The sequence below is a fragment of the Lolium perenne genome, chromosome 2 (assembly GCF_019359855.2).
Source record: "Lolium perenne isolate Kyuss_39 chromosome 2, Kyuss_2.0, whole genome shotgun sequence".
Classification (NCBI taxonomy): domain Eukaryota; kingdom Viridiplantae; phylum Streptophyta; class Magnoliopsida; order Poales; family Poaceae; genus Lolium; species Lolium perenne.
Genome location: NC_067245.2, coordinates 13,562,831 through 13,577,300, shown reverse-complemented (window position 1 = coordinate 13,577,300; position 14,470 = coordinate 13,562,831). Strand labels below are relative to the sequence as shown.

Genomic DNA, 14,470 nt, shown 5'->3' with positions numbered 1-14,470 from the left:
TTTAACGCGTACGACTGGTTTAACATTCATTGTTTGTGATATTTCCATACCCCCTACGATTAAGTAGAAGCAATCATTTCTGATGGCTCTAGTATTCGCAAAGATGTCTGATGTGCCCTAGATCCTAGTACGTCGGCATTTGTTTATTTATGTAATGAGACGTGATGCAAGTTGAAACGGAGACACTATGTGAGTTGTGACGCAGCCCTCGTCCACGCCATGTTAAATAGAAGGGGCAGGGCGAGAGAGCAGAGCTAGCAGAGAACATCGAGAGCAAAGCGAGAGCGCAGAGAGAGAGCGAGCAGAGCAGAATGAGAGTGGCGGTGGTGGGCGGCGGGGTAAGTGGGCTGGCGGCGGCGCACGAGCTGCTTGCCACGAGCGGAGGCGGTGTGCGTGTGACCCTGTACGAGGAGGAGGAGCGCCTCGGAGGCCATGCCAGGACGGTGGCCGTCAGCGACGGCGCCGCCGGAAGCGTCCAACTCGACCTCGGCTTCCTGAGCTTCAACCAGGTCGGTACATGGCATATGTAGCTTCTTGCTCCGAGTGCGGACATATGTAATGAACTAATGATGGTCTGCCTAGGCCTTGCCCAAGGTAGAAGACGATGAACACGCACACACTGGAGAAGAACGCTGCATAAACTCGTTTTGCACATTTTTTCGCTTCTTCGCTCTCGTCCAATAAACAACCTGGTTTCAAGCCTATAACTAATGCACGAGCACACACATGTGGTCAAGCCCACAACTGGTTGATCCACTAATGACTCCACTAACAGAGTACAAAAAACGGTCATAGCAATCACATGGCCACACACGACTTGGCCGATCTCATTATGTCTAATAGCTAGGTCATCCTCGTGTACCCTGTGTATCACTCCTACTACTACCTAGCTAGGCTGGCAACTAACACTGCTAGCTTTGCGTGTACTTCTGCTGGGTGCTCCACCACCAGAAATTTTTTGGACGCGTCAAACACAACAATGGTGAAGATCTTTCCATACATGTTCGTAAGCGGGGACACGATCGTAATTTCAGTGTAGGTCCACCGTCAGCCGTACAGCCCTGTACAGGCCCGTATGACCCGTGTTGTGTTGTTCCTCGTGTTTGTACGTATCTAGAGACGCTTGTTTAGAGGCGCCACGATTTTCCACCCGGCCGATCGATAGTTGCGGCGTGTAATCCCAGTTAGTGAGCGCTTATTTTCAAGCATCGATGCAAAACTTTGCGCCGGCGCTCTGTGAGCTTTGGCCTTGTGCCGCATAAAAAGCGGGCTAAGTTGGTTGGTGAAATAAGCGTCTAGAGTTTACAGTTTATTACCGTTGCTGATCTAGTCTCATGCATAGCCGCTAGGATTAATTTCTGGATATTTTTTCACTTAAGCGTCTGAACAGGCGCCTACCATTGAAGATGCCCTAATAAGACTAGTTTTAACAATACTTCCTCCGTCTCAGTTTAACAGCGCACACGTAGTTTAAGAAATTACTTTGATCATTATTTTGGTCACTAGATTATAAAATATATGTCACAAAAATTATATCATTGGAAAACTTTTTTGCATACGCATCTAATGATATATATTTTATAGACATAAAATTTATATTTTATTGACCAAATCAATGGTCAAAGTTTATCTTAAATTGCGTGCGTGTCTGTTAAACCGAGACGGATGGAGTAACATTTATCTTGTTATTATTTAATCTTCTTTTATAGCCCATTGCCATTAATCCCGTTGATGCAACTTAGAATTACATGTACAGAAATGAACATTCCTCTATAGGTGTACTCTACCGCAAGCATGACACATAAAATAAAAACAATTAACACATGATATATACTACTCACATAAACTTAAGACCAATAACAAGATTAGTTCTAGCCCTCAACAAAGGAGCCTATGGTCCCTGCTATCTGACGAACAAAATTTTGTGGAGTTGGTCAAGTACTACACGGCAAAATAGTGTCGCTGTGACGGGGAGCAGGCTAGGTGGTGTCACAGTTTATCCATGCATTCATTGGTCCCTGTCGCCTGGTGTCACTTGTAAGGTTGCGCCTACTTGTGGTAAAAAAATTAAATGCACCGACAGGTAGTAAAAGCACCAACATGCCTATATGTAGTAGTACTCTGGTTTCTATAAAAGGAAAATCAGATATTCCCCTTTTCCTGGCCAACCAGTTGTGAGGGCATGTACAATGGTAGAGAAGTCATGCCTTCCCTTACTCTCCACATCACCTAGGAAGGTATTAGATATAAGTCATACAATGCATTATCTCTTACAGCCATCTCTAGCAAATAATATGAATAATTAAATTTTGATAGGAAATTTGTTGCTAAGGGAAGACATATGTGATACAATGGAGAAAATAGTCTTCCCTTATTTCCTAAGAGATGATCCCTTAGCTAAGGGAAGACAATCTTCTCTCTCTTCATTCTCTCTCCTTCAACTAAGCAAAAACCTGACGTGACAACTCTAAAAGAAAACTAACATCACCCCATTGTACGCGCCCTGACTGTCAAGGCAAATGACGGGACATAGCATAATAAATGAAGAAAACAAGGGCGATTCATCCTCCATGAGTTTAAGGCTGAAAATCACTCGCAGACCTAGGTTGGGGCAAAACCAGGCCATGAGCTCATGACCCGCTCAACTCACACTATTTTAGCAGATATACTTGTAAAATCTAACCTAATAATAGTTCTTTTTCTTTTTAGATGGTTGGTACATGTATCGATCCTGTGTGACCCATGAGGCATGATGTAATACTTTGTAAGACTTAAACTCATGAAATAAGGAAATAAAGAGCCACATGCATCAATCGATGCAGAGCGTTGTCTCCGTTTTGAAGAAAATATAGTCCATTTTACCTATCTTCTCTATGTATTGGCCCGCCCAACAATTTATGCCTAGTTCCGCCACACTGTTGACAATGGTCTAATTTCTAAACTATGGAGAGAGCGAAAGGGGGGAGACCGTCTACAAAAACATACCCACTTGCAAATCAGCTTAGAATCATCTCTAATGACAAATTAAGTGGTCAGTGCCGCGATGGTAAAAAGCCTACGTCACAATGACGCTTACAGTTTGCAATGCAGTTGTAGTTGTACATGTTGGCTTTATTTAATTTTTGTGCTTCGGTGTCCTCTTCCTTTCCCTCTTAATTACTAAACCGTAAGGGATAAGTTAGCCCATGAAGGGGTATCGGAGATCCTGGTCGTTCATAGAGGGCCAAAGTTTAAAAAGGAAGGATATTGAAGCAAAAGCCATACGATTAATATACGTGCATGGTTTTAATCCTGATTGATATTTTTTATTTACACTTATTAATATATATTTATAAGACTTCCTAACCCCTGATTGAACATGGAAGATCTTTGTAAACCTAAATTATAATATGGAGTAATATTATGTGTTCCTCGCTAATATTTTTGTTGTGCCATATGCATCGGTCAAATGCAGGTGACATATCCCCACATGATGGAATGGTTAGAAGGGCTCGGGGTGGAGATGGAGAGATCCGACATGTCTTTCTCGGTGAGTGCACAATCGGACGGGAACAGCAGAGGATGCGAATGGGGCAATGGAAACGGTGTATCAAGCCTCTTGGCGCAAAAGACCAACATATTGAAAACCAGTTTTTGGCGCATGTTCTATGAGATAGTCAAGTTCAAGAAGGATGCTCTGACGTAAGAAGTTCAGTCCCTCGGTTTTCAAGTTTCGTAGCTGGACATATATATGCCTTGTGTTCATATACGGTAACAATTTATCCATCTTTGGAATGAAGGTACCTGGAGTACCATGAGCATAACCCTGATCTGGACCGTGACGAGACGTTGGGGCAGTTCATTCAGTCGCATGGATATTCTCTATTGTTTTAGACGGAAGGCTCGAGCAGAGCCCGGCTTTAAATTAATAAAGCCACAACGGCAGAGTACAAAGCCCACAACAACAGAGTCTTACAACACAGACACCAACCGGGCAGGAACGCCCCAAACTGAAGCACAAACACACACACACAAGGTCGGAGGGTGCCCCAACACCACCGAAGCCTGACGCCGGAGATACAAAGCCACCAGAGAGGGATCTAGCTGTCGCGGTCCCTGATGGTCGACTGGAGAGTGCGGATCCGGGTGACCGCCCACTCCACAGCTTCGCGGTCCTTCTTCCTAGCCACTAGCTTCCACACCTGCAAGTACATAGACATTTTGTAGAGCGCATCAGCAGGTTGGCGGGGAAAGACCCCGTCAATCGAGAATTTGTTCCTAATATTCCAAAGCGTCCACAGCAGGGCAGCGCATGCCATCCCAAGGACCCGCTTAGGTTGACCCCGCTGAGCATGGAGGAGCCTAAAGATATCCGCGAAACAAGACGGGTTCCAAGTGTGGCCGAGCAGTTCCCGAACTGCACTCCACATGAACCGAGCGAGGGGACAGTCGAAAAAGATGTGATTGTTATCTTCAACTTCCCCACAAAGGGCACAAAGACCCAGGGACGGCCCCCTACGCCGCCGGATGTTCTCATTAGAAGGGAGGCGTTTCCTAGCAAGTTGCCAAAGGAAAATCCGGACCTTTGAGGGGATCGAGAGTTTCCAGAGGTCGCTAAAGAACTTCGAGGGGGTCCCCTGACAAAGTCTAAGGTATAACGAGCGCACGGAGAACCTCCCCGAAGGTTCAAGGGCCCACGTAACCTGATCAGGAAGGGGGGAGGGAGGTGGCACCCGAACCTCCCGAAGGAGATTGGCAAGGGCCACCCGGTCTCCCGGCCCAAGCTCACGGCGGAGCGGGAGGTGCCACGAGGTACCGGTGCGGGCAGCGGCAACCGAGATATCTTGGTCCGTGGCAACAACGAAGAGCGTAGGGAATCGGTCGCATAGGGGTCCCGACCCCTGCCACCAATCACGCCAGAAACTCGTTGTCTTGCCGTCAAGCACCCTATGCTTCGCTCCCAAGCGAAACAAGTGCTTAAGTTTCTGAATGGAGTTCCAGAACTGGGAACCAGGGCGATGCTCGTCCAGCATGAGATCCTTCTCCCTAAGGTACTTGCTCTTGAGGATATCCGCCCAAAGACCTTGCTCCCCAGAGTAGATCCTCCAGATCCATTTGACCAAAAGACAGGCGTTCATGAGGCGCGAGTCAGTGATGCCCAGCCCCCCAAGGCTCTTGGGCGTGCACATCGCCGACCACCGTACCCAGTGGTACTTGCGTTTAGCACTGTTGGCTTCCCAGTAGAAGCGGGCCCGGTGGCGGTCTAGCAACCCATGTGTTCCGTCGCTGAGGAGATAGACCGCCATCGCATGAAGCGGAATGGACGACAGACAGGCGTTGGTGAGAGTCAAGCGCGCCGCGGAGGACATAAGTTTCCCCATCCAGGGGTCGGTACGCTTACCCACCTTAGCCGTCAACGGACCCCAATCCGCCGCAGAAAGGGCGCGGTCCTTAATCGGAAGCCCCAAGTAGTTAAACGGAAAGGAGCCCAACTTGCAATTAAGCATATGAGCTATCCGCTGGCCTTCCCCCGGCGCCAAACCCATCACCATGACCTCGCTCTTGTGGAAGTTGATCCGGAGGCCTGACATACTCTCAAAGCAAAGGAGAATATACTTAAGATTGGCCACCGCCAAATCGTCAGGTTGGAACATGATGATAGTATCATCTGCATACTGCAAATGAGAGACCCCCCCAGGGATCAAATGAGGAATCAGTCCCGCAATGTGCCCCGCCCCTCTGGCCTTGTCCAAGATAGAGGCCAGGGCCTCGACGACGTAGTCGAAGAGGATGGGGGAGAGGGGATCACCCTGACGCACCCCGCGTCCATTGCAGAAGTAATTCCCAATATCTCCATTGATGGAAATAGCAGTTTGGCCCCCCGAGACCAAACTCAAGGCCCTGTGGACCCAAGCGGGCTCAAAGCCCTTGCCCAGAAGAACCTCACGGAGGAAGGGCCAGTTCACCCGATCATAGGCTTTCTCAAAGTCCAACTTCAGGAAAACTCCCCTAAGTTTCCTGGCCTTAGTCTCGTGGACAATCTCTTGAAGGGAGAGGACCCCCTCATGGATATGGCGACCCTTGATAAACGCAGATTGTGCCCGACTAAGAGTCCTATGGGCAATCGGAGAAAGTCTGGTAGCATAAGCCTTAGCGACAAATTTGAAGATAACATTAATCAAAGCAATCGGCCGAAACTGTTTGATATTCTCCGCCCCAGAGACTTTAGGGATGAGCGTAAGGATCCCAAAGTTGAGCCTCGCAATGTCAACTCTCCCCAGAGCGAAGCCATTAGCGATGTCCATGATGAAAGGCTTCACCAAATGCCAGAAGCGTTTGAAAAAGGCCACCGGGAAACCGTCTGGCCCTGGAGCGGTATCCACCTTCATACTAGCCAGAACCGCATCGATCTCTTCCCCCGAGAAGGCGACCATGAGGCTATCATTCTCCCGTTCCGACACCTGAGCCGCAGCGTGCCAGAAGGAGGGGGAAAGGTGGAGCAGGGGGGGTTCGCCCGTGGAGCCCATGAGGGCACGGTAGAACTCATAGATGTGTGCCTGAAGCTCGTGCGACTCGACAGGGATCCCCGAATCCGTCATGAGCCTGGAAATGGCGCATTTGCGGCGTCTTCCATTAGCATAAGCGTGGAAGAACGCGGTGTTAGCGTCCCCCTTGGTGAGCCACGTAACCCTGCTCCGCTGGCGCCAATACTCCTCCTCCACCTCCGAGAGATGGGTGAGTTGGTCCTCCAGATGGTAACGAAGAGCCCACCCCTCGTCCTCCAGACCACTCCCATCCGCAACCACGTCAAGGGCCTGGATGCGCGCAAGGATATCGGCCTTCAAGTCGCGGTTTTCTCTTCCTAGGTTGGCCCCCCAGCCCTTCAGGAATTGCCGCAGACCTGCCGAGACCCGTTGCCAACGCGTGATAGGATCAGCGCACAACCCCAGGGCAGCAACCAAATCACCCCACTTGCTAGAAACCAGATCCCCAAAGTCTGGCCTCAGCAGCCAACCCTGTTCAAAGAAGAAACGAGGGCTACGCTTCCTAAGTTCCTCCCCAGAGCTTAGGATCAGCGGCGAGTGGTCGGACCCAATGATGGTATCCGCCACCAGAGAGCAGAGCGGGAAAAGGGCTTCCCACTCAGCAGTCATGAACACCCTGTCCAAGACGCAACGAACTGGGTCGAGTTGTCGATTCGTCCAAGTGTATCGGGCGCCCGTCCTACGGACCTCCCTGAGGGCAAGGGACGCGATACAATCGTTGAAACGATGCACCCGAGGCCAATCAATGTTCGAGTTATTCTTATCCTCTGATCCCCTAATCAGGTTAAAGTCTCCGCCCACCACCAAGGGAAAATGGCAGGCGCCGATGGCCAGCGACAGCTCCGCAAGGAAATCCCCAGATCTCTGATGATCAGCAGGCCCGTAAACAACGAACAGGGACCAGACCTTAGCGGTATCAAGTTGCCGCACATCGGCCCTAAGGAAGAAGGCTCCCGAGCCCCATCCCAGGACATCGAAGGTATCTTCGTTGACGCCGAGCAGCATCCCCCCGGAGCGCCCCGACGCTGGGGAGTGGTGCCAGGCGAATTTGCCGAGGGGGTCAATGCCCCGCAGATCCGCCGGCGTGAAAGATGCCTTCATAGTCTCCTGCAACCCCACAAAGTCCAGGTGCTCTCGGGTCATGAACTCCTTGATTTGGGTACGGCGCCCCGGCCTACCATACCCACGGATGTTGTAGAAGCCCGCCCGCATTAGATGCGAGGAGCTTTCCTCCGTCCAGAACGGGATGCCAAACTAGCCCTCGGAATGCCCCCCGTGTTGGCGCGGGTGGCAGCCAAAACCGGGACCTCCACAAGCGAGGGGTCACCGTCGACGCCCGAGACCGGGGCAACCCCAGTTGCCACGGGTCCGGGGGCGGAAGAAGAGGCGGCCTTGCGAGCCACCTCCACCTCCTTGCGGAACACCGCAAGGGCCAGCACCGCCTGTGCCTCCTCGTTCGCACGAATGAGGGATATCGACTCCGCGACAGGGCGGGACTCCGTCTCAAAGGCCATGCCACAGTCATGGGTAACCGAAACCAAGAGGCTTATCTTGTATTGCTTCTAATTTGCTTTCTTATGGCATTTTTTGGTGTACCCTTCATTTTGGAAAAATCTCGCATTAAGACATTTCTGTTTTAATTTTTGTTTTCATGTTTTTTGAACAGTTACGTAAAACTGTGAAGAGAAACTACAATTTCCAAATAAGTATAAAAAGTTTAGGTGAATTTTTTTTACCTGGAATATTCAAATTATTAAAAGTAAAATTAGCTTTCCCACCAACATGCATGGATGGCTTGTAAGGCTGGTGCCTGGTAATTATTAGTTTGTAAAACTGTTTGTGAGTACACAAGCAGACTGCGTCATCCCTGTTTACGCAGTTTTAAGTTTATGACACAAATAATATATATTTGGTGCAGATTCCAATCTGCGCAGGCAGTTGGTCATGTTCATCACAAGGTGTTTTGAGCCTCTCGGCTTTCTCCGTGCTGTCATTTTTCCGTAACCATGATCTTCTTCAGGTGCCTTGCTAGCTACTTTGGCTGCATCGCATTTACATGTTTAATTCATCGACTTTGTGCATTTGAAATTTAATTTGGTGATTAAGTTGCTGCACTCTCTCAGCTGTTTCGTCACTCCCAGTTGCCCACTGCCAAGCCCAGTTCAGTGTCCTATGTGAACAAGGTGCGTATGGCGATCTATCAGCTGGCCTCAAAATGCAGGGACTTAACAATTTCGTATTAGCAGATAAAAGGAGAATTGGAGCGCATGGGTTGTCAAATTAAAACCAGTTGTCGGGTCAAATCTGTTTCAAGTTTTGATGGAGGTACGTACACGTATGTTGATTGTCCGTACGAAGACAAGCAATGCTACCATATTACTATTGATCAAGTAACTGAAACAATACCTTTGCATTGGCAGCTCGCTACAGAGTCCTGGAGAATGATGGTTCAGAGGAAACATACGACAGTGTCATCCTTGGAGTCCATGCACCTAATGCTCTCAAAGTACTTGGAGCTGAAGCCACACATTACGAACTGAAGATTCTAGGTGCATGTCAGTATCTCCACAGGTGAAGCATGCATGCCTACTAATGTTAAAACAACACATCAATAAATTTTTATCTGATCTACTAATTGTTTATGTTTCAGGGACATATACCTCCACTGCGATCAAAGTTTGATGCCCCAAAACACGTCGGCATGGAGCGCCTGGAATTTCCTAGGTACAACTAGCAGGGGGTTTGCTGTTACTTACTGGCTAAACCATATTCAGGTAAACTTTGTCATTTTCATATGTATGGGATGAATTAATTCTATTGATGACATATTTCTTGACGGAAGGAGCCTAAACCCCTCCAGCAGTATGAATCCATCACTTATTTATTAATTGTGGTATGTTTGTTCTTTATTTCTGCACTTTTAGAAAATTGAATCTGTGAGGCCTTTCCTGGTGACACTCAATCCCCCTTGTGTTCCGGATCACGTATTGCTTAAATGTCATACAAACCTTCCTATTCCATCTGTGGCTGCTGCGAAGGCTTATCTTCAGTTTGATCAGATCCAGGGAAAGAGAGGAATATGGTTCTGCGGGGCATATCAAGGTAACTTGTTCCATGAAGATGTTCATTTCATTTTGTGGATATTGTTTTGGTGCAACTTGCATGTAGATGTACGATAGACTTTTACTACATTATTAAATTTAGGTCTAAGGAACATTAGGTCTAAAATATCCCTTCACCTTGGATCACAGGTCATGGCTTCCATGAAGATGGGTTGAAGGTATTTTCATGCACAGAGTGTTCATTTTCTCTTTCAGAAATGTCTCGCATAGACTAGATTACCAAGCTTCTCCTTTATTCATCCACAGGGGGTGTATACATTACCCTCACATATATACTTTTAGTCTCAATCGTACAATTCAGAATTACTATTTCATGAAATAGTTATGTGAGATCTTTTTGCGTTGCACATATTGAATCGATGCAGTCTGGGAAAGCAGCAGCTCAAGGCTTGCTTGGAAAGAAATGTGAGCTTCTGCTGAACCCAAAGCAGATGGTTCCATCATGGACCGAGACTGGGGCACGCTTTCTCTGTGCAAGATTTTTAGACCAATACATATCCATTGGTAACTTGATGTGAGTCCTTGTATGAGTCGATATACTAAGCGGCGTCTAATTATGATTATTTTTTGATGCGGTATTATGACTATTTTTCACCATAGTAGTTTTTGTGCAGATTGGTCGAAGAAGGAGGTAGTGTGTTCAGCTTTGGGAAAGCTTGCGACAAATGCCCTGTAAAATCTGTCATTCGAGTTCATGACCCCTTGTTTTATTGGAAGGTTATCTTCCCTTCTCTTTTTCTGCCTATGCATGCATTTTGTGATTTTTATGATGGGCCTTGTGTCCATGCGTGATTCGTAATTTCTAATATACTCCACTGCAATTGCTTTATCCAACCTTCTCATTTGAACTGCATGTGTTTATCCGGGCTCTCTCACGACTTTCAGCTTGCAACACAAGGAAACATTGGCTTGGCAGAATCCTATATTGATGGATGTTTCTCTCTTCATGACAAGAGAGAAGACCTTCTGAATCTTATCCTGGTAAAACTATACCAGATTCCTTGAGCTTATTGGTAGAGCTAGTTCTTGTTCATTTCAGATCAAATTCATGATCCATTCTTTGCAGATTCTCATTGCTAACAGAGATGCGCGTAGGAACCGCGGCATTCAAAGAAAAGGGTTCTGAAACCTTCAATTATCCACTAAATTTCTTTGAATTGTTTGATCAAAATGAAGTAGTACCTAAGAATCTATGTGTCTGTGGCTAATCTTGTATAAAAACTTTTTTTGGTTTGCAGGGGTTTGACACCCGTGCATGTAATAGCTAAACTGGCATATGCTAAATACTTTTTGCGCCACGTCTTGAGGAAGAATACCGCGACACAAACTCGTCGAAACATCTCTCTGCACTATGATCTTGTCAATACTCATGTCTCTTCTTTTGTTATTACATTCCATCAGGATTAAGATAACTAGCTGCTTAGGTCAATTTGTAATACGAGAATTATGCAAATCTTATTGAGTTGAGACTTTTAGTATTCCAAATCTTTTCAAAAATATTTGTTATCATTCATTACTTTACGTGCATCTATAATAAAAAAAATCAAATAGTACTAACAGTCCTGTCATCTTGTATATATATGCAGAGTAACGATTTTTTCTCGCTTTTCCTGGATAAAACGATGACTTACTCTTGCGCAATTTTCAAGGTTTGCAAATCTTGTGATTTTGTTCCCCGCTTCTAAATTTTGTAGAGTGGTTTTATTAATTCATGGACTAAAATTAAATGGTTAGACGGAGAACGAAAGCTTAGAAGCAGCCCAGCAACGTAAACTTAACCTTCTAATCACCAAGGTAATACTAACGTATCTCTAGAAATTGTGTCATTGGATTTATTACTTGTTAGATAAGGTTGTGAACATGACCTGATGGTACTTCATTCTTGCAAAATACACATTTATCCAAAGGCTAAAGTTGAGAGGGGGCATCATGTTCTTGATATCGGTAGCGGCTGGGGTAGTTTAGCCATACAAGTGGTTAAGCAAACTGGCTGCAAATACACCGGAATCACTTTGTCTGAATAGCAGCTTAAATACGCTGAGAAAAAAGTAAGACAAGCTGGCTTAGAGGTTGGTTTCTATGCTACTCCCTTATTTACGCAATTCCTGTTCATTTTAATAGTTCAGCAGTAATTGCATTGAGAAAGTGCAGTGTGAGTATTTTAGCCTTTTTATCCTCCAGGCCTCCATTTCTTGTACTCATATAAAGATGTGAGGGTAAATATGGCATTTCATAGGGGCAAGCATGGCCCAATTTCACCATTAACTAGATTTAGTTTGTGTTGACGTTGATGTTATTAATTTTTAGGAGCACATAACTTTTCTGCTGTGTGACTACCGTCACATACCACCTTGCAAGTATGACGCAATCATAAGCTGGTAAGCATTGTTACTGTTACGAATGTGTTGTGACTTCCCCGGCAAAAAAAAAAAAAAGAATGTGTTGTGACTTCGACAGTACCTATGCATGCCGTTATACTTATATTATGTACGTATTCCTCTTCTGTCAATCAGCGGTATGATCGAACATGTTGGCCATGAATACATGGACGAATTTTTCGCCTGCTGCGAATCTCGCTTGGCTGAAGATGGCATATTGGTTGTCCAGGTTAGTTCTGCAGGACAAATATGATTGTCAACAAAAGATACTCCTTTCTGTCCGAGCAACACCTTAATTAGGTTTACATGATCGATCATGAACTCACCCTATGTGCAAATACATACATGTCTCTTCAGTTTATCTCAGTTCCAGATGAACGTTACGAGTCAATCAGAAGAAGGCCGGACTTCATAAAAGAATACATATTCCCTGGCGGTTGCCTTCCTTCTTTGGGCCATGTAATGTCTGCCATGACCACATCATCGAGGTTCAGGTATGTACTTTTTAATCACTCGATTGACGCTTGATTGGTTAGGTACTCCATGGTTATGGATTGATCTCGGTCGATTAATTGATTAAACCCTCTCCATGATCTTGTTGCGCACCATGCATGTAGCATGGAGCATGTCGAGAGTATTGGATGCCATTACTACACAACTCTGATGCGCTGGAGGGACAACTTCATGGCCAACAAAAAGTAAGTATTCGCTTGTCATTCACTATACATAGAAGAATACTGCAAGGAAATTTGTTCATTCACTGTTACAGTTGAGCAAGACTAGCATGCTCATTAAGCAAGTAAATTGTTGCGACGATTATATACACGTATATTGCTACCGTTGATTGCTCAGTTAGTTTTTTCTTTCTTCTTGCAGTCAAGTTCTGGCTCTAGGCTTTGATGAGAGGTTCATCCGTATATGGGAGTACTACCTCATATTCTCTGCGGCTTGTTTCAAGTCACAAGCACTTGGAGATTACCAGGTGCGTATGTATGCTCTCTGTATATACAAATTTACCTATGTCATTTCCAGACAAATGGAAGTCATCAAATTAGTCCAGGTACTGATTGTGATGCCTGACTGACGTGCACTGCATATATATATGCAGGTTGTTTTCTCTCGTCCAGGCAACCGTCGATTAGCCATTCGCCTTGATGGGTAAAGACAACCACGTATCCTTCTCAGTTGAGATGTCCAACTGTTACTTCTCGATAGCCTAGGAGCTACGACCGTTTCAATTTCAATAAGACAATCCTGGAATGGTTCCTTCATGCCGGGCAACCTAACTAGGTGGTTTGATCATCTATCCTATAGCTTGTTTTAATCATGGAATGTTAGTTTTTCGTGGCAGTGCGTTCTTATTTATCAATAAACTTGTACGATCATGTGCGTAGGCAAGAGTGCTACATTGTAGCAGCCTGGATACTGGAATTTGAGAGTTGTTTGGAAGGAAGTGGCTTTGTTGCTTCAATATCTATCTGTTGATCGCCAAAACCCACCGGCGGGCAGCGGCCTGTCAACACGGTAGAGCCGGGAAGAGCCTAGAGCTGCGGCTGGCTGAGACCCCTCCGAGCGACGGCCCGCAATGCTCTTCTGGTCACACGCGGCGATGCGAAGTGCAAGGGCGTGCCACCTGACCTATACCTGGTCAGGAAGGTGATGGGGATGCCTCGCTTAGTTCCTGCATGGCATACACGTAAACATTAAATAAGAGCCTCGATCGGCTCTCAGGTTATCCTGTGAATCGGCTCAAAGAGCCGATCCACCCATGATCCGTACGGGGTGCACGAATACTTGGTGATCCTGCTTGATCAAAATAAAGCTAATGAGATCTACGACGATTTAAGGTTTTCACCGCATAATCGGATCATCCTACTCCAGGTTGGGCCTCGCGGCCACGCACGGTGCTCGTAAGCCGATCCTAAACAAGGCCACACAACCAACGTGACGTTGATCATCGGAACATCCTGTTTAGGACTTGCGAACGCCACCCTACGTGCCGCTGGATCCTCCCCCCCTTCGTAAGGCCTAACTATTGCAGATATTAAACTAATCCTTGCAGAGCAAGGAGCAATCGTAACGGATCAGATCTACTAGATGAAGAACAAGCAGGGTGCCGCCCCCACGCCTGAGATAGGCGTGAGGGCGGCTAGACATGCGAGGGTTGCACTACGTAAGCATGTTTATACGAAGAGCTATGCTAACCCTAACACATCTATGATAACTACGTTGCCCACCATCAAAGACGCTTCAGTACGGGCAACGCATGAACAACGTGGAGCTTGTGCTGCCTAGATCGCAAGATGCGATCTAGGCAGCATGTCGCTTACCTGATTGAAACCCTCGAGACGAAGGAGTTGGCGATGCGCCGAGATTGGTTTGTTTTGGGGTGAACGTTGTGTTGTTGTTTATTCCATAAACCCTAGATACATATTTATAGTCCGGC

The 14,470-nt window shown here is 46.4% G+C and overlaps 1 protein-coding gene across 1 annotated transcript; it reads left to right on the top strand.

The window, feature by feature from the left end:
- Positions 1-267: 267 nt before the first annotated feature.
- LOC127331229 (uncharacterized) lies at positions 268-13,499 on the top strand. Its single transcript, XM_071825874.1, has 25 exons — positions 268-509; positions 3,455-3,681; positions 3,780-3,869; positions 8,062-8,077; positions 8,443-8,544; positions 8,648-8,707; positions 8,771-8,849; positions 8,945-9,095; positions 9,175-9,298; positions 9,449-9,626; positions 9,776-9,804; positions 10,012-10,160; positions 10,261-10,363; positions 10,532-10,627; positions 10,713-10,765; positions 10,885-11,005; positions 11,233-11,295; positions 11,381-11,440; positions 11,554-11,715; positions 11,954-12,024; positions 12,160-12,253; positions 12,382-12,518; positions 12,642-12,722; positions 12,901-13,006; positions 13,133-13,499. The coding sequence occupies exons 1-19, from the start codon at positions 312-314 to the stop codon at positions 11,668-11,670; spliced, it is 2,016 nt and encodes a 671-aa protein (XP_071681975.1). The 5' UTR covers positions 268-311; the 3' UTR covers positions 11,671-11,715; positions 11,954-12,024; positions 12,160-12,253; positions 12,382-12,518; positions 12,642-12,722; positions 12,901-13,006; positions 13,133-13,499.
- Positions 13,500-14,470: the final 971 nt, after the last annotated feature.

Coding starts and splice junctions, on each gene's coding strand:
- LOC127331229 (XM_071825874.1), top strand. CDS start 312: ATGAGAGTGGCGGTGGTGGGCGGCGGGGTAAGTGGGCTGGCGGCGGCG. Junction 8,545..8,647: donor GTAACCATGATCTTCTTCAG/GTGCCTTGCTAG, acceptor GCACTCTCTCAG/CTGTTTCGTCACTCCCAGTT. Junction 9,299..9,448: donor ACTGGCTAAACCATATTCAG/GTAAACTTTGTC, acceptor CTGCACTTTTAG/AAAATTGAATCTGTGAGGCC.